We start from the raw sequence: 19,998 nt of genomic DNA, 5'->3' as shown, positions 1-19,998 counted from the left end.
AGTCTGCCCCTGGCCTTGTTTTCACTGATGATATGGAGCTTTTCCATCTTCTCTTTCCACAGATGTAGTCAATTTGATTTCTATGTGTTCCATCTGGCAAGGTACAATGCTCTTAAGTGATAGAATAATAACCATGCGCCTACAGGGAAGGCCACTATTATTCAAATTTATGCACCAACCACTAAAGCCAATGAAGTTGAAATAGAAGAATTCTACCAACCTCTTCAATCTGAAATTGATCAAACATGCAATCATTACTGGTGATTGGAATGCAAAGGTTGAGAGCAAAGAGAAGGACCAGTAGTTGGAAAATTTGGACTTGGTGATAGAAATGATGCTGGAGAATGAATGATAGATTTCTGAAAGACAAATGGTTTAATTCAAATACCTTCTTTAGACAGCATAAGAGACGACTATACACGTGGACTTCGCCGAATCGACTAGATAGCACTTAACAACATAAAGCTGCCTTAAAAAGCAGGTAATGAATCTGAGGAAGTGAAACTCAGGCTGTTCGCACACCCCAGTTCATCCAAACTCAGCAATAGCAAAGAGGTCAGGGTCGCAGTAACTACCCACCAGTGCTGAGGACCTCACTGTAAACGGCCGGTTGAGCAGTGGAACCAGCTGTATTAGTTGGTCATCATCTGAACTGCCCCCACGAGCTTAGAGTGAGGCCTCACTGTTGCCAGTGCACTGCAGACAATCAGGTGAGAGGCCCTGGGAGTGAGGCTTGGAGCATCATCACACACTTCAAAAAGGAAATTCATTCCATGACCTGTTGGCCCCTCCAAAATTGATATCCTTCCCTTTGTGTAAAACATATTCACCTATAACATCCTCCCTAAAAGTTAACCCATTCCAACATTAACTCTTCGTCCAAAACCTCAACTAAATTTTTAAAAAGGTGGCATTTTAGATAGTTCATCTGTGCACCATGAAACCTAAAATAACACATCTGCTTCCAAAGTGCAATATACTAAACCAGGTATACAGTAGACATTCAAATCCAAAATGTGTATTTGGAGGAAAAGGGGATCACCAAGAAAACCGAAAACATAGCAGGGCAAATTGCCTTAAATCTCCAGCCTTGAAAATAATCCTATTTTCCCCTTTGGTTGGTTGATGCATGGAGGGGATTGTAACCATTGCAATGAAATAGGATGAATGTAAAACTAATGTTCCCCCATGTAAACTATCAAATCAATTCACAATAAAACATTCACACACAAAAATCCTGTTTTCGAGATGCATCTGAGCAATGGCCCTCTGCTCCAGGCTTTGGGGATTTGCTATGCTCTCTGGATTGTGGGTGTCAGCCCAGCTTCGCAGGTCCACCGGCATAGGTGGGCTAACTGCCCTGTGCAGTCTCCCTTTCCTGGTCCACTGGAAGAGCAGCAAATGGGGAGTGGGTAATTATCCATGCTTAACCAAGGGGAGGGGAGTCTGAAGTCCCTGCCCTCCTAGCTGGTCTTTCAACTCCTCTCATGGTCCCTTGCTTTCCTTGGAAGATAAAGGAATGGCCCATTACCTGCCTGAAGAAATCCAGAAGGCAGATCGCTTCATTTAACCCTTTCTCTGTCCTTTCAGTCAAAATCGATAGGGTTTCTGCTGAGAAAGCTGATGAGATTCCTGATACAGCCTTAATCTCAGGGAATAGGTTAATAGCCAATTTACTGGTGTTTTACCAGGGCAAACTGTCAACTTTAACAATAGAATTTTCTAAGCTCCTGGAAAACCCTACACAGGGTCGCTATGGGTCAGAACCGACTCAACAGCACTTCCCAACAACATCTGCTGTTTTTATAGCTCATTTCTCAATCTCTCTGGTGCATTTCTGGATATGCCTCAAAAAGAAACACTGCATCGTCAAGATTGTTTTTGCTAAATGTCCTCAGCCACATGTCCAAATTTATCTCTTAAAAGCACTACTTTCCACAAAACCTTTAAACATAATTCATGCAAGTTCTCTGCGACTTTATAACAAGATTACCTTTTCTCCAATGTTAACAAAGTTCACGGTTTTCTTTTAAAACCTCAGCCCACTGCAGATTTTACACCCACATTCCTAGCAACATTGTATTCATGTGTTCGCTTTCCCTGAAGTACCCACTTCCTCACAGTTCTTAATGGTCCTTATTCCAAAACCATGGCACACCCCTACTCTGGTAAACCAATTTCCTAGTTACCTAATGCACTGTAACAAAAGATTAGTGAGTGGACACAAGAAATTCTCACAGTTAAGTTTAAGACGTGGCTCTAGGAGGTGGTTTTGTCTTTTTCTGCTTCTAGGAGCTGCCAGCAATCCAGTGTTCTGGGTTTATAAATGGGTTTGTGTGTCTTTCTTACAGTTAGTGTCAACACTGTATCTCCACCAATTGACTCTCAATTTGACATACTGTATTGCTTGTATGTTGCTTTACTGCCAAAACAAAACCTAAGCCACCAGCAGGGTCACATAGGGTGGACAGGTTTCAGCTGAGCTGAAAGACTAGGAAGGAGGCAAGGTAGACACTTCTGAGTGGTTACCCACTGCAAAGCTTATTAAGCAAAAATGTCAGTTTGAGGACTAAGATGCACCTAACACAAGCCCATGGCATTTTTAATCACCTTATATGCATGTGAATAAAGAAGACTACTGAAAAATTGATTAATTTGAATTATGTTGGCAAAGAATACTGCGTACTACCAGAAGAAGAAATCTATGTCAGAAGAAGAGCAGCAAAGTGCTCCTTAGAAGCCAGGATAGGAACACTTAGTCGCTCATACTTTGGACAGGAAAAGGACATCACAGTTGGTAAAGTGAAGGGCCTACGAAAAAGAGGAAGACTCCCAACGAGATGGATTGATAACAGAGGCAGCAACAACGGACTCAAACAATTCTGAGGATTGTTTCATTCCTTTGTGCACGGGTCACTATGAGTTGGAATGACTTGAGGGCACCTAATAACAATTAAGGAGCTCTGGTAGCATAGTGGTTACGAATCGGGCTTCGAACCGGCTTCGAACCGCACGGTCAGTAGTTTGAAACTACCAGCTGTCCTGCAGGAGAAAGATGAGGCTTTCTGCTCCTGTAAAGATTTACAGCCTTGGAAACCCTGTACAGGGTCACTAGGAGTTGGAACTGACTCCACAGTACATAACAACAACAACAATTACTATATCTTGTAACAAGTGATTTGGTTTACGACCCACCCTCCAGGTATGGCCTAATTAGTGGACCAAAAACCCTATTTTGAAACCTAATCACATCCATAGGTCTAGAACCCAGGTCTTCAAAACATTTTCAGCTGAATCCGTAACAGATTATGGGTAACTAACAAATTTTCTATACATGACTTTAAATTTGGATGCTATGGTATTTACACATACTCTAACTTCACACATATGTTCCATGTTTTTATATTACATATGTACAAAGGGGAAACTTATGGGAAAACTGAATACAGAATTCCCCACAAACACTGGCAAGCCCTCATGTCTATGTACATATACATTAAACATTCAGTAAAAGAAATACATGGAGTAATCAAGAAATTCCAAGAAACTAGCTGTTATCAAAATTCCTATCCTCTCCTGCCTAATTTATCCATTGCCTCTTTAAAGAACATACGTGTATTTCTTTAAAAAGTTTAAGAAAATTGGTTAACTCCCTGTGCCAATCCAATGATAAGCTTGTGTGCTTGGCAAATCCATTATTGGTAAATTTGTAAATCTGTTTTCAAGAACTCAGAGACATAGAAGCCAAAGATGCCAACAGTGGGAGCCTTTAAAGGTATGCGGCATGCAAGAAGCTAAGTTACCTAGCGCCACCCCTGGATTTAATTCCTGGTACTTCCCTAAGTTATTCATGGTTAGACTCTACTGAACTCACCCTAGCAGCCTATTGTGCACACAGCCTGTTTCTTAGAATGACCACTTCCTTTTCCTGGTGAGCACACCAAGCTTGGAGCCCTTGTTGCCTCTCACAAGGACCCAGAGAGCACCCAGATGGCTACTCGCAAGGGTTAATTACCCTTTTTGGCCAGTAGACCAACTCTAGGGAAGGGAACCTAGGTTCAAACATGACATTCCTGTTTGCCCTTAGCCATTAATTAAGTGCCTTCCAGTCAGTTCTGACTCAGTGACCTTGTACTGCATTTCCAAGGAGGGTTTTTGTAGATTTGAACTGTTGACACCTTGCTGTTTGCAGTACAGTGCTTATCCCATAACAACACCACACTGTTAAGTGTCATTGAGTCGGTTCTGAACCATAACGAGGACCAGCTAAAAGGTTGAACCAACCACTGACTTTGCAGCCCAGCACATTAACCCATTTTGTTATGCAGTTGAGTCAGTACCAACCCATAGCGACCCAGTGTAAGGTTTCCAAGGAACAGCTGGTGAGCTTGAACCGCAAACCTTGCAGTTCAAAGAGACTTTTAAGTCCAGCGCATTAACCCACAGTGTCACACCAGGACTCCCACATTAACCCATAACATCATACAAAAAACTGGCTGTGGGCAGAAGTATTTGCTCTGAAATTGCATGATGTCAGGGATAACATTAAAATACTCCAGAAGATGAAACAAGAACAGCAAACCCTGATTTTAAAAAGTGAAAATAATTGCCACTCACTGAAAGCTCCGAAATGAGAGGGACTTGAGGAAGTAATGTCAGAACACTGGCACCCCTGCTGACACTGACCAGACCCCGTGCATGGTCACGCCTAGCGGACCATGCCATCAAAGACAGATTGCTCTACAATTCCTAGCTACGGTCTCACCATTTCTGTACACCTATCAACATCTTGTCCATCTGTCATCTCTGTTTACATATTCTGTTTTGCCAAATTTCTTCACATTACCCTGTACCCTCTGTCACTGATGAGCATTGTTTTGTTGCTGATGGAGCTGTGGGATAAAGCACTGGACCGAAAGGCCGGCACTTTAAACTCTCCAGCCACTCCTTGGAACCCCTGTGCAGGGTCACTGCGAGCCAGAACTTGATTCAATGGCGCTGAACAATTCTGAGAGGACACTGCTGACCTGATTCTACTCCACACCACCACCAGCTGTCTCATTCTACATAGACAACTCCATCGGTGTCAGCCACAGCTATCCACTCATTGGTAAGCTTCCATCTTCTCCACATAACAGCATTTTATTGCCGTTGTGTGTGTGTGTGCACACTTAACACACCTTATGTGAAAAAGCCCCAAGTAATACAGATCCCTCCAGATCCTAGGACTTCTAACCTCCCTCCTTCCCTTTCTAGGTCTTCAGTAGTAGCAGCCACAGACTGAAGCCAATCTCTCTGCAGCAGCCCCTCCTGTATTCTTGGGTATCAGCTGCAGACACTGGGTATCCAGACTTGGGTATCCAGCTCTCCCCTCCTTCCTGTCTTACAGCATGCCCACAGGACACCATGCATACCTTGAGGGGATGCTGATTAGAGTAGCTGGGCATTAGAAATGACTCCAAACTTCCAGTTCGCCTTTACAACTAACTAATTAGAACCGGGCCTCAGTAATACGGAAAGGGGAATGTTCTCCATGACAGTAGAGACGGTACTAGAGACAGATTTATAGGTTTCTTTGGCAGGAGACATTTTTAAGGAGATTCATACCCGGCTGTTTTCAAGAGCTGTCCAGAGGAATGCTCTTAAATTGTTGAAGCAACCTTCCTTCTGGGCAGGCCATGGGCCTCTTTCAGAGACAAGTCTCAGACTGTCGAGACTGGGCTGTAAAAATCTGGAGGGAATCAGGACTGTGTATTCCATAACCATCCCAGTCGCAAAACCTTTGAGCCAAAACTCGGTACTTTTGCTTTGTGGACAATATCTGCAGCTCTCCACAGCCCGGGCAGAACTGAGACAACCCGGTTAGTGGACTCCACTTTTCAATGATTTACACTGTCCTGATGTCCTGCTGTAGAGTAAGCACTGGACCGAAAGGTCAGTTTGACCCACAAGGTTGGTGATTCAAGCTCACCAGCCACACCTTGGAAACCCTATGCAGGGTTGCTATGAGTCGGAACCAAATAGCACTTACCTTACAGTGTAATGCGCAAAGCCAGTTCATTTCAAAGAATTAACAGTCAGCCCAGGCCACCAGCTTCTCGAGAATGAGTTTCTACAGCTGGTCAGAGACCCAGAAAGAAGACTTCTGTAGGGTCTGTTGCTTGAAGACCTTGTGAGTGGAATAGTGGGATCTTAAAAGGTGAGGCACAACCCACAAAGACCCTCTCCCCGTTTTTTAATAAAATGGTTCTTTTTTCCTTTCAATGCTCTTATCACACACCATGTTAAGTTTCGATACCTCAGCTTTCCCCTAACTTCCTGAAGACATTTTACATTTGGATATTTAGGCAGCTCCAACCCATAAGCTAGCTGTACAGTGGGAACCCCTTTCTGAGCTTTTGCTTCTTTAGAAGTTAAAAACCCTCCAACCAACTCACATTGAGCCAGGCTGGACCCCAGTGCCTCCCTGGCTATCTCCTCCAGAACTCAGCACTCGGGTGCTCCAGGACAGTGAAGAAGCCTTAGCCCTCCCTCCCAGTCAGGAGTACTACCATTCCTTGGTGTTGGGGTCATGTGAGGGACACCTCCCTTCCCATACTGGCCTTGCATCCCCAGGGGCCGCACCTACAGGCCACCTCTTCAGTCACCGCTCAACATGACCAAATCATTCATTAGTAGCTGTTTATTGATAAGTGGTTTGATATAAAGTTTTTTCATATCTTCAGAATTTTGCCCACATGGAATCACAAGCATTACAAATTTATTTTCTTTAAAGTAAAAAAGGGGGCAGGGTGGGGGCAATCTAGCAGTAGTGGCAGTTAACAATAAATTAACCCAAAAAAATGTAGTTTTACCATTTATTGGTGACAAACACTAAGTTTTACTTACATTCCATGGGGAGAAAAAATTTCCAGCGTAAACAATGAATCAAAGCAGTACTGAACTCGCAAGGCGACCGTGCTTCTTATCTGGACCTTATCTGGACCGTAGGCAGAGCCTTACTGCGCAGTCTGCGCACAATCACAGAACACCAAAAGCAACAGTTTCTATATAAACAAAGGTCTTTCTTTTCAGCCCTACATGGAGATGCAGTTAACAGTATAAAGCACTCAAGGAAAATCCATCTGCAGTTTCTACATACTACCTGGAGACCATGTCCTGGCTGCAGTGGAAGCTATGGGTCCTAATGCACACAATCATTTTTATAATCTTTTAAATAAAGATTAAAGTTCATTTAAGTCATTGATGCATTAACCCAAATAAAAATAAAATAGCAAAGGTACCAAATGATCATTTGAAGTTTTTCAAAAGGCCAAAAGTGTCCCATTTATACAACGGTGGGAGACTTCATCAGGGGTTTCTGAAAAGTCAAGGACTGTTTCAGCTAAACCAGAGGGCACACAATTTGCATCACAGAAGTGGTCCTGGGTCAGTGAGTCCAGTAAGATAAAAAGGGATAGTCACCTACACACGGGTATGATCTCTGACAGTTAGATTACTGAGAAAATCAGTTTCAGACAAGTTTCTAAACTGTGCTATATAACTAGATACAATTGAGAAACTTTCCAATAAAAATTGTATATAGTGTCATTTTAATTGAAAGAAAATAATGAAACTAAGACTGTATTTTGCTGTTGAAGAGAAAGCAGTGGTTATGGTGTGGGCACTGGGGGTGGGGCCTCAGCACCCTGGGCAGCTCAGGTGATGCTGAGTAGGAAGCATTTGATTTTCTCTGGTGCTTACAGCTTTGGGGCCAGTCTCTGGTGTGGCTGTCCAGTGTTTATCCCAAAGTGTCTGAGTTAGCCAGTTTGAGGAGGGGATCATGCTTTCTGTGTTTTCTTCTTTCACACTGCCAAAAAACAAAACAAAACCAAGCGCTGAGGTGCCTCAGCATGGCTTTGTTGCTCCCCCAACAGAGAAGGGGAGACAGGCAAGAGGCGGGTGGTTCTGGGTTTGGCTGCTCCTCTCCTCTGGCCCCAATACAACAAATCACAGCCCACTCCCTCACAGCCACAGCTGCCTCCTGAGCCCCCGTCTTCCTCGCCGCTGATGGGTCCAGTCTGTCATGTCTCAGCCCACTGGAGGTATCAGAAATTCCAAATTTTCAAAGCAGTTTCAGTATTTTCAGTATATATGTTGGGATTTGATAATGGTTCGTGGCCAGCAAAGGTTCAGCACCTCCCACACCTTTAAGGGGGAAAAAAGGAATACCAGTTTTGTATTTAAGCCCACGTTAAAAAAAATAATAATAATAATAGAGAAAAACTAGCAAATGCCAATAAGCCCAATATGTGCGGAGTGCCCAGGGTCTATTGTCTCATGAAGAAAAGCAAAGAGGACAATGTTTGTGTGATGCTACCTCTGGGGGAAAATGAAGATAAAGTAAATTTTAAAACTTACATGTATATTTGCACAAAGCAACACCCAGGAAATGGGACCCAGGGAAAGTGAGGGGGTGGGTGGGGACTGTGTGTGGGTAAGATGTGTCACTGTGTACCTCCTAAGATAATTTTGGTTTCTAAACTTTGTGACTGTAGCACCATGTGATTGTTACATTCAAAATTTAAAATGAAAATGCAGAGCTTTCTATGCAAAGTTTGGAAATCTTTCAGGGAAAAGAAAGGGACAGAAAGCATCTCTGGCAAGTGTTTCAGCATGAAAGCTGAGCAGACAGTTTGAATTGAAGGGAAAACACAGAAAGTTAAGTCTTTCCCACCAAAAGGCACACTCACACAGACAAAGGCCCATTTCCTGTTCTCGGCATCTCTGCACTTTGTTGGTCCAACTCAGACAGCAACTTCAGTATGTTCAGTGCCGCCTAGTGGGGATGGAAAGAAGAGTCAGCCAAAGCCCCTGGGGCCACAGTGTGACAGCAGCTGGGAGCAGGGAGGCAGGTGACTAACTTCCTGCTCCCCACCAAACTCTCCAACACGCGGCACCCTAATAATGCTTTACTTTAATGTCCGAATTTACACTTGAAATACAAATTTAAAAAAAAATAAATGGTCCAGTTTACCTCACTGAACCACACAACCTCTATTCATTTTACATTTCCTTCTAGTATTTGTAACATTATGGTAAGCATACTATAACTTTTATTTCCTGCTTCAGACCCAATCGGGTATCTTCAGACATTAATGTCATGTACCATTGTATTCCACCAGATGAATCTACCATAGTTTATGCAGGTTAATTATTGTAATCGATTTTCAGTAGTTTTTACAACAATCACCTCATCAAACACTAACACAACAAGGAGCTTTCCACAGCTGCCAGAACTGGGACTTGTAACTCCTCGATCTGGTCTGAGACATGACTTGGGTATGTGTGTATGTGTGTGTGCAGGACTAGAAAGCTTCAGGATCCCCACCCAGCCTTGTACACAGCATGGGGAGGGAGAGAAAGGGCGGCTAAACGCTGATGGCTTCTGATGAACAAAGAGAATTTCATCCCATCAAGAACCAAAATTACCAAAACCACAAACTGTGTGGAAACAATCAACTCCATTAGTCGGTTGGCTACAGAAATATTTTTTATCTTCCTGAGGCCAGTAACAAGCTGAAGCAAGGGAACTCTTCAAACAACCACGTAACTATCCAGCCTCCACTGCAAGGAGGGGCACGCACCATATCGTGACAGGAGTCCACATCCTTTCCGATGCCATGGCTGATCAGAGGCGGCTGCGAGGAGCAATTGATTAGCGATACAAACTCATTCTTGTTGTTTTTTGGGAAATCTTTGTATTCAACCTGAGAAGGAAAGAAAACTGAGGGCAGACAAGGAAAGCTGGGGCTCCTACTCTCAGCATGATGAGGCACCAGCCACGCCCACAAAATTGTAAGCATCTCAGAGGGACTGAGGACCATAGGCGGAAGAGCAGGACGCCAATGCACACAATTTTCCGGGAACCTAGGTATCTGCCCCGAACCTTGATAGGGACAAGCCATGCCCTCTCTCTCCTACACCAGGCAGAATGGGGCAGCACAATGCGGCTGCTCCCTCTGGAGTTCAAATGGCAAAACCACTACTACACCGAGGCTTTGTGGGTATGGCTGCTTTACACTTTTCAGTGTATCACTGAAGTATAAGGACTTTCTCTTACCACATGTACCTGTATTGTTTCCAAGCTTCCCTTCTTGATGCTCTCCACTCCTCCCTCCCTCAGCTCACCCTTCCAAACAAAAGCACTTAATTAATAAAACAACAAAGAGCCAAGTTGATTTTTTGAGAGAAACCCAGAGAACATGAGCACCCTGAGGGAGGACCACAGTTACCTGGAATCCCTGGACTCTGGAGAGATACTGCAATTGCTCCGAGGGTCTCAGGAGAGGTCCGTGGTGTATGTGTCCTGAAGAGATGTTATTCTTTACAATGGTCTCAGCTGTGGGCGAAGTGCCGCCATACAGCAACTCCCGGGCTATCATGGCAGTCACTGTGGCCTTGGCAGGATTTGGAGCTGCCCTGCTGAGATCTTTGGTGTGATGTCCGTGACTGACACCCACAGCCTGGGCAACCTCGGGCACCATGGGAAGAATTCCAGCAGGCAGCTGCTGATGACTAAGATAAGGCATCCTAAACTCATCTTCCTTATTACCTAAGGAGGGACACACACACAAAGACGATTCCCTATCACGTCCAGAAGACGTCTGTCCCATTACAGGCACAGCGCACACACACAGGGTGACCACATGTTCCTGGGTGCTCAAGGCCGCCCAGCATCACATCCAGATCAAAATCACTTACTAGTTCCATTGTCATCTGCAGAGCCAGGTTCAAAAAAGGTCACTTTTCTTCCATCCCCTGGTTTCTTTATTGGTGTCTTTAAAAAAAAAAATTTTTTTTTAAGTCATAAACTAGACACCTGAAAACTCTGCTTCTGTTGTCTAAAATATAGTAACTTCAGTTAGCATCAATCTTTAGTTTCTAAACTTATAAAACTGAAGAGACACCCACCAGAAAAGCCTCCTCCCAAAAGTGACTGCTGACTTCATGGCTGAGCCACACGGGGCAGCCTGCACGTGCCCACCAGTGGACTCCGGCCACGTGGCCCCGTCCACCAAGGGCATTAAACTGAGACTGCAGAGCCTCTACTTCTGCCTTCACAGCAAGTTAGGAAATGTTTAACCAGAAGGGGCTAAAACCCCCACAAAACTGGTAGAAGCCCACCCAGACAGAGGAAGCAGCTTTCAGACTGAACTGAAACACACCCATCAACACTAGATCCTAGAATTACGTGCAATTAAAAATTCAAAGATACTGGTTGGCCAGCAGTGTGGCAAGTCCAGGGGACTCTTGGACCTAGAGTCAGAGACATAGCCACAAAGGACTAGAGTGGCGAGTGAAGCACTCAGCTGATAAGAAGAGAGGGCATATACATAAGTACACTCACACTTGACCTGGCTTCAATGACTGGATGATCAGAGCTCAACTAGAAGAAGAGGAAACAAAGAGTAATCTGATACAATTTGATTAATTTAATCTACATCTATGGAAGCAGTAGCTCAAGAGAGGGAACAAATCTTTTCAGCAAGGATCATTTCCACCCCTTCTACACACAGAGAGGACAAGGATGGGCAAATTGGACATTAGCTACCCAGAACAGGGGGGCTACAAAGGCAAGAAGTGACTGGCTTACAAGCTTTCAAGAGGGAACCTAGATCCAAGGGTGTGGAGGAAGGTGGAATCTCCACTGAGTAGTATCCAATCTGTCTAGTCGGGGCTGATGAAAGGAGATGCGGAGAGGTCTCTTATGATACAACAGTAAATAACTGTTATCAGGACTGATTGTGAGGGTTGGAAATGTAAAGGTGGACGTTTTGTGGCAAAGGGAAAGGAGTGATTAACTTTGCAGTCTAGGAGCAGAGGTCCCTGGGATCATCAAGGGAGAAGAGCAGAGAGCGGGACCCTACCCAGAGAAGCAGTGATGCCTGAGATGGAGGTAGAGACGATGACATGGAGACATGAAGCAGCTGGAGACTTTAGATCCAGAGAGGGAGAGGGGCTGTGTGCTGATGACAGGGGGCAGGCTTGTGGGGTATACCCTTTGGTTGATGGATGATGCGTGGAGGGGATTGTTACCATGGTAAGGAAATAATATACGACAGGATCAATATGAAGCTAAGCTAATGTCCTTCCATGTAAACGATCACATAATTCACAATAAAGCATTAAAAAAAAATTTAAAGATAACACACTTGTTACTAGATAAAAATTTTATAAATTCAAGGTCTCCATCCTGGGAAGTAGCAAGTTGCGGGAGCTATGGATGCTTGACAGGATTTTGGGGGAAAAAACACAAAAGGCAAACCCAGATCAGTTTAGGTGCTTGGATGGATGTTCACGGGCTGGCCACTGTGGACACTACTTCTCATCACTGATATAGCCAGCAGACACGGAAGAGTCAGGTTTATTCTTACAGGACCATTCAGATGGGAGCCAGGGGTCAGTTAAGGCTTTCACAGAAGGTACAGCTTGCCAACTGCAGTGGACTCAAAATTGCTACTATGAGATTCTTTTTCATCTGTCCTTCAGTTACATAAGAAAAGAGCATTCTCAAACCTAAAGGTAGGGGCTGGAGATGACTCTAATGTCACACCGTCTCAGTGTTCTTGAGAATCAATGCCTGTTGCACAAGAGTGAACACCGAAGGTTTCAGAACCTTTTCTGCAGGTTTTCATTTTAAAAGCAAATGGCACAACCACCACCCATTTATCTCAATTACCATCCTACCAATGGAGAAAGAGCATCCCAGACCAGCAAGGACTGAGCCCAGGGAGTGGCGGGGAACCACGTGACACACATTTCCCCTTGTGTCCCTAGCAGGTGCCCCTACAACTGCCAATGCCCAAGGACGAAGGGAGATGGTCCCTGTGCAGCTACACAGGACAGAGAGCCCCAGTACTCACCTTCTCCTCTGACTTGAGTGCTGGCTTGGCGGGCTGAGTCTGCGGAACTTTGAAACCAAGGATCTCCAGCATGTTCTCAGCTGCGTTGCGTTTGGCCACCTTCTTATTGGTGCCGGCTCCTTCGGCAGTGTGGTTTCCCACCTTCACCTGAATAAATAAGTCAGTATAGTACTTAGCCATTCAGAGTAAAGGTCATCAGTTTATTGAGATAAAAAAGCAGGAGGTCAGAAGTGAAATGGTGAAGAGTGGTGCACTAGAGGTGGTTTGTCCCAAGATGCAAGAGTCCATTATTAAGTCCCAGAACTCAGTGAGATGGTCAAAATACACTCTACAGCAAATTCAGTTCTTTGAGTTTTGTACTGTTATATCATTTTTTCATCAATCAAAGGTAATGAATACTCCAAAGCCTCATCACTTCCTAATTTGACTACATGTTATTATCATCTAGGCTAGGGCTGGGGAACCTGTCTTTCTGCCAAAAATTGTACCATCATTCGCGGGCCATACAAAATGATCAACATAAAAATTAGCTTGCGGTTATTTGGTCAAACATTTAATGAACTCACCCCTAATGTGACGGCTGGAACTGCAGTTGCCTTGACTTCATGGGCTTATACGGCACGAGGGCTGGACATTCCACATTCCTGCTCTAGGTTCTTAAAGTGCTTCCCAACTATAGTCTGCACGGTGAAAATACTACATATAGGCACGTGACTGCACATCTCTTGCCAGCTTATGGTCTGGGGCATCACTTGCTTATACAAGTGAATACTGGCTAGAAGTGTTTATGCCACAGAAACTGGCAAATGGTACCTATATAAGGGTGAGTCGGTCTGTTGATTTTAAGAAAGTGATAAAGTTACTAATACAGATTAAATTTAAAAGTGCAGTAAGTCTGTAGCCATGACGTCAAAATATTCTTCCAGCATTCAAAAATTATCATCGAACTCAGCAGAGTTGTTCATATCACTAATGATTTAAATTCAGTGAAGTTCTGACATGTCTTTGTCACTCTCATCAAGAACAGTATCAACTGATGTTCATACTGGAACTACACTCATGTTGAACTGTTGAACTAGGTAGTAATGAAGCATGTCTCTGCAGTCGGATTTTTATAACACTATTGTTGGCTGCACTAGAGTTACAGGTGTATGGAATTTACAATAAAGAGTATCATATTATTACTTGCAAACTGGGTACAATGCATCCTTTTATTAGTAATATATATAATATATATGTGTGTGAATACATATACAAACATACATACATACTTCCCAGCTTGCTAAACACTACCCTAGCCTCCCAAGAGTTCACTGTTAAACATATCCCCTCAATTCAACAGCACACAGTCCCTCCAGCTGTCCATGATCACAAGCATTTGGCTACTGAAAACAAAAGCTCTATATCATAAACCAAAGTCAAGGAAACCCCTCCCTGGCCTGTAAAAAGTGGCCAGAGGTCAAGTTCTAGCCTGGCCATCTCCTAGGCAAATGACTGATCTCTCACCAAGCTGCAATTTCCTCATGTGCAGAACGGAAGGATCTCCCTTTTCCTGACTGGTGAAAGGAAGTAACACAAAGGAAGTAACAGTGCTGCTTTAAAAAATGCAACATGCTACACGAGGTAAGCACTCTGCTTTTCACCAGAACACACTATCAAATTAAAATTACACTTCAATTATGCTGCCTATGTGAAGCAACTTCATAAAAGCAAAGTACAGAAAGAAACACTCAGAAACTATCTGAAGTGTCACTTCAGTCCAAGAATGAGACAACCCTGGATCCCGAATTCCACAGAAGGGTTAGAGCAGCAAATAGATCTTTTTATATCACTTGTGAAATGTAACTTTTGGAAAAAACAGGTTCACAGATGTTTGAGATGAAGAATGAACTCTCCCTTGCAACCACCATGCCATAACTCTTCAGAACTATGGTCCCTTGTCTCCACACCATGGTGCCCATGGGGTGCAGGCAAGTGTCTGTCTCTATAAAGTTGTCAGCACATCACCAGGAACGTAGTCCTCACAATGATAATGATTGATGGCGTTCGGGTACCGGATGTGGCCAGAGGAAGGGACCCCACAAGCCAAGCGAACTCACCTGCATCACAAACTCCCTGCGGCGCGGCAGGGCTCTCTCAGTCAGGAGCAGGTATTCCGGCTCTTTCTCCTTCTTTGCTTGCTGGATCTGGGCCAGTCTGCTAATGGGATTCATCCCTTGCCCGTATTCCGGGCCTGCATGGAGCTGAGGAACAAACAACACGGAGATAGGGCAGTGGTGTCAATCACGGAATGGATAAGGAGCATAATAGATTGCTTTTGTGAGGATCTAATAATGGCTTAGAATGAGTCTGTATTTCACTATCTCATTTTTATAATTGAAAGTGGCTCTGAGTTTCTAGGATTGCTCTGGGAAGATTTTATGGTTTTCTTAGCAACTCAACACCACCATTTCACAATAAGGATCATTATAATGATGTCATCTTTACAACAAACATAACAATAAATTCGAACTTGTGACTATGAACAGAGTAGAAAAAACAAACACTATGCTGAAACTTCTCAAAAGTCTGGATTATAAAATGGGTTTTCAGCTTTTAATAATGACTCAATATCCAGAAGTTAAAAAAACAATAACAACAAAAAAAAACCGGGTTCAAGCTGCTACTGAACTTGTGAAACCCAGTTATAAAGTGGCCTCCAAAAGTTCATGGGCTAATGAAATGAAATGGGATTTTTCTATGGGTGTTAAAGGCCCTCATACTTCCTAGCAGCCACCTCAGCATGAAGCACAGTCCACTGACAAGCAGTGCCTTTAGGTTAGACCCTCAAGTGAGACAGGGAACCGGGAACGTGCTTATCTTCCTGTAAGATAATATGGGTCTTGATACAGCATGAAAACATATAAAACTACAATGAAATAAGGAGTCAACAGTTCTAAATGGAATCCTGCTCCTTTTTGAGAGGTAGGAGAGGGTCAATTTAATTTTCTATAGGACCCACTAATGTACTTTCAAAAACCCAAGACAGTCAGTCTGTAAGAGGTCTCAGTCTGTCACTCCCCTGTGGACAGTGTTCCTCACTTACAACACAGCTGGTGGCCAACGAGACAATGCTACTGCGGTGCCACCAGGGCCCCTGCTGCAGGTTGCTTATGCCCACCCTTCTGTAGGGAGTGTCTGTAGGTCTGCAGTCCATTTGCAGCACCTGGCATCACCTATGGCTCCTACGAGACTCCAAGAAGGTGGTGAGTGACAAGTGTCTGCTAAGCCTGGTGTGTCCCCTTTTACCCTAGAGTCAGCAAGAGCCTTCTTCCTCACCCCTTTCTACCCATGGGCCATGGGAAGGCTCTGTGTTCAAGGCGGTTCTTACTTTGACTATGGACTTTGTTTTCTTTTTGATTCTGGGCTTCACTCGTTCAACTGTAGGGAGGGGAGGTAACTTCTTCAGCTCCTCAAGAACAGCTATGGCAGCATTTTTCTTTGAAATCTTCTTGCTCTTGCCTTCCCCTTCCCCTATGAACTCTCCAACTGAGACCTTGGTCACAAAACTCTTCATGTGTGGTGGCCCACTCTCCCGGGCAACCTGTTTCAGAGGGAAAGACTGAGTGAAAGCGTGATAGACACAGAGCTATGCGGCTCACTGGTTAGGGTCTTCACGTCACATGACCCAGGGGCAGAGTAGAAAGGAGAAGATGCACAAACAGTGAACGTTTTGAATGCTTTGCCCCAGTTCTTCTTATATTTCAACTAACATTTTCTAGCGCTGCTCGAGCCAGCAGAATGGCTCACCTCCCCACGGGGTTATAGCTCATTCCATGTTTACTACAGTCCTTTGAAGCTAGCCCAGCTAAGCCTAGAAATAATTGCAGTACAAAGAGTTTAATACTGGCTGCTGTGAAGTGGTACCAAAGGAAATCCCTAAGCACTGATCATTGGTGGTAGTGTGCCGTGGACTTGGTTCCAACTCCTGGAGACCCTGTACAGGGTTTCCGAGGCTGTAAATCTTTACAGGAGCAGAAAGCCTCATCTTTCTTCAGCAGAACTGCTGGTAGTTTTGAACTACTAACCGTGTGGTTAAGAGCCTGATTTGTAACCCACGATACTACCAAGTATTGGTAAGTAATTTCTACCATATACAGTTAAGTGAAATAAGCAAACATAAAAGAATATACACTGTATGCTGCCTGTGTGTTTATGTGTGAAGCACCCACCACTGAAATGAGCACCCTACAGGTGGGACAGCTGTAGAGAAGTCAGGGAAGTCCTCAAAATTAAAAATTGCTCAGCCAAAGACATCACTTAAAAAATAAAAAGACAAGCCAGGGGACGGGAAAAAGTATTTGTAATACATGGATGTGACAAATTACTTATGTCCAGAATATTTCAATAGTTCCTGTAAATCAATAAATGATGTATGACTCAATTTAAAATGTGGGCTCAATAGCTGAACAGAGACTTTACAAAGTAAAATCTTCTTCAAATGAGCAACAAAGTGTATGAGAAAGTGCAGTGCAGTCTGTAGTGAAAGTCCTAGTGGTTACAGGACTGGATCAAAACATCAACTGCACATGGGTTGTTGTGTGTCATTGAGTAAGTCCTGACTTACAGTGACCCGGTACAGCGTTTCCAAGGAGTGGCTTGGTGGGTTTGAACTGCCAACCTTGTGGTTAGCAGTCCAATGTTTATCCTACAGCACCCCACCAGGACTCCAAGAAACCCGACTAGCCCTGGGTAAAAGAGAAATGATGAGGACATGTCAAAGAACACAGAAGCCAATGTGAATACATTATCAAAATGAATGATGGTAATAATGTAGCTAAATGAAGAAAAGCAATGCATCTATATTGACAAGAAATCAGTCATGTACAGGGGGAGAAACGCAAGTAAAGATCAACTGGGCAATGCAGACATCAGAGTAACTAACCAAGGGTGCCAAGAGTCACCAGTGACAGCCAGACCCACTGGGAGACAGGTTGGCATACCTGCTCAGACTTCCAGCGTTCCCCCAGATTAAGGGCTCTTTACAAAGGGAAAGCAAGTATTCTCGAACGTAGAACCACTGAACGCCGTGGAGAAGCATCATCCCCAAGGAAAGTAACACGACACGATGTTCTGAGAAGAGCTGACATCACTTTAGTGATGCTCCTGCCAAAAAAAACTTACCCCACTGAGTCTAATCAGGAGGAAATGATCAGACAAACCCAAACTGAGGGCTGACCTTTGAAAAGGTCACTGATAGACAGAGGTTGAGGTATTGCTATCAGTTACAGGAAACTAAAAAGACTTGGTGTCAACTGCCTGCATCGTGACATCTGGCACAAACACTAAGACAAAGAAAGCATTTCTATGAGGAACAGCACTGGGGCAGTTGGCAAAATGTGACTCTAGATTGTATGTTAGAAGAGAATGGCCGTGTTGCTAACTCCCCCTCCCTTACCTAATAACCAAATTGTGGCTACATAAGAGAATGTCCTCATTTCTCGTGCTGAAGTATCAGAAGTAAAGGGCATGCTACCTGTCACTTACTCTCCAACGAGTCAGCAAAGTGAAAAACACAAAATAAAGTCATAATGCACATTTACAGACAACGAAATCATACATGTGGTAAAATAATATCTGGTGACTCTTAGTGGAAGACATGTGCTTATTCAATGTTCTTTTTTTTTTGAAACTTTTCTGTGCCGATTTACAATTTTTCAAAATAAAAAGGGGCTGGTATAAACGTGGCCTGTGGGAGGGGCGGGAAGTGAGGCCACAGGCTGGCTGCACACCGCCTTAGCCCAGGACAGGCAGAGAACACGCATCAACAGGCCAGGTGGAGTCAGGACGGAATTCGGATCCAGTTTAAGAACTTGCACAAAGGAAAGGTGTACATCTTAGGAAAGTCAGGCATGACACTGGGAGCTCATGTAACTACAAAATGCAACAAAATTAACATAGGGCAATAAACTTCAATTAACTTTTTTTTTTTTTTAAACAAAGAGGTTTTAAGTGGATATCCCAGTTTAACTTATATTTCTGTGAAGCAGCAATGTACAGCCAGAGTTTAAAACTCTTTAACAAGCCTACATATACTCTTTATGACTTTGAAAGATGGAAATCTTGGTTTAAAAAATATAATAAAACACATCTTACACAAACCAGCATTGCTAATGAAAAGATTCTGCAGATTCGGCCTGTGCTAAGGTGCCCTGGTGGCACTGTGGTTTAAACCCACCAACCCTGAGAAAGACGAAGCTGCCTGTTTCTGTTCAAACACTCCATGCAGCTTTGGAAACCCTACACAGGGTCGCTAGGAGTCAGAACTGACTCGATGGCAGTGCAGTTGGCTTGGTTTTTAGCCATGTGTCTTTTAGACCATTGAGGAAACAAAAATCCCTCCCATTTGTCTCCTTAACTTATTTGGATTAGCTATGTCTGTGAAGGAAACATGTATCGAATGTACTTTATTTTGAACAAGCTATTAATTATTGCCTTTAGACAATCAAGATAACAACAACAAATTAAGCAATGAAATAAACAGGTGAACTGGGAAGACAGACTGAAGTGGCAAAACCTATGTCCTTGAAAAAAGTGACTCTTATGAGGATTTGTTTTTGGCCCACTAAGGAGGTTCTTATATTTTTGTTGCTGCTGTTTGTTTTTTTTTTTAACGGAATCCCAGTGGCTCAGTGGGGTAAATGCTGGACTGCTAACTAAAATATCGGTGCTTCAAACCATCAGGCTCTCAGCAGGAGAAAACATGTGGCAGCCTGCTTCTGTAAGAGCGGAGAGCCCTGGAACCCCTGGGAGCAGTCCTACTCTGTCCTGTCAGGTCACTGAGAGTCTGAACTGACTAGGAGGCAATGAGCTTGATTTTACAATTTCATGATTTTCTTGGTAAACGGGTACTTTTGAGATCAATGAAAGCAATGAAGCCCCGTTTCCAGAAATACATGTGAACTTATGCACATATTTTAAGAAGGTCAAGAGGAAAAAAGAGTAATCTCATACAATTTGATGAACTTCACCTACACCTATGGATGCAGTAGCTCAAAAGAAGGAACAAATCTTTACAGCAAGGATCATTCCTACTCTCTCAATACACAGAGTA

The 19,998-nt window shown here is 43.7% G+C and overlaps 1 protein-coding gene across 2 annotated transcripts in view; it reads right to left on the bottom strand.

Annotated features, from left to right (window-relative positions):
* Nucleotides 1-7,976: 7,976 nt before the first annotated feature.
* The window catches only part of STAU1 (staufen double-stranded RNA binding protein 1), a 78,670-nt gene continuing 66,648 nt past the window's right edge, over nucleotides 7,977-19,998 (bottom strand). The window contains exons 7-14 of one of the 2 annotated variants that reach the window (XM_006839198.1): nucleotides 16,276-16,488; nucleotides 15,005-15,148; nucleotides 12,906-13,052; nucleotides 10,744-10,819; nucleotides 10,275-10,594; nucleotides 9,627-9,749; nucleotides 8,733-8,818; nucleotides 7,977-8,187 (exon numbers count right to left, since the gene is read on the bottom strand). In XM_006839198.1, coding sequence (XP_006839261.1) covers nucleotides 8,172-8,187; nucleotides 8,733-8,818; nucleotides 9,627-9,749; nucleotides 10,275-10,594; nucleotides 10,744-10,819; nucleotides 12,906-13,052; nucleotides 15,005-15,148; nucleotides 16,276-16,488 — 1,125 coding nt within the window. In that variant the 3' untranslated portion in view covers nucleotides 7,977-8,171. Of the gene's footprint in view, nucleotides 8,188-8,732; nucleotides 8,819-9,626; nucleotides 9,750-10,274; nucleotides 10,595-10,743; nucleotides 10,820-12,905; nucleotides 13,053-15,004; nucleotides 15,149-16,275; nucleotides 16,507-19,998 lie in introns of both variants that reach the window. The other variant, XM_006839197.1, reaches the window with a different exon arrangement.

The sequence above is a fragment of the Chrysochloris asiatica genome, unplaced genomic scaffold (genome assembly GCF_000296735.1).
Source record: "Chrysochloris asiatica unplaced genomic scaffold, ChrAsi1.0 scaffold00023, whole genome shotgun sequence".
Classification (NCBI taxonomy): Eukaryota; Metazoa; Chordata; class Mammalia; order Afrosoricida; family Chrysochloridae; genus Chrysochloris; species Chrysochloris asiatica.
Note: the sequence above shows the minus strand (reverse complement) of the source record. Positions and strands in the feature narration are given on the sequence as shown.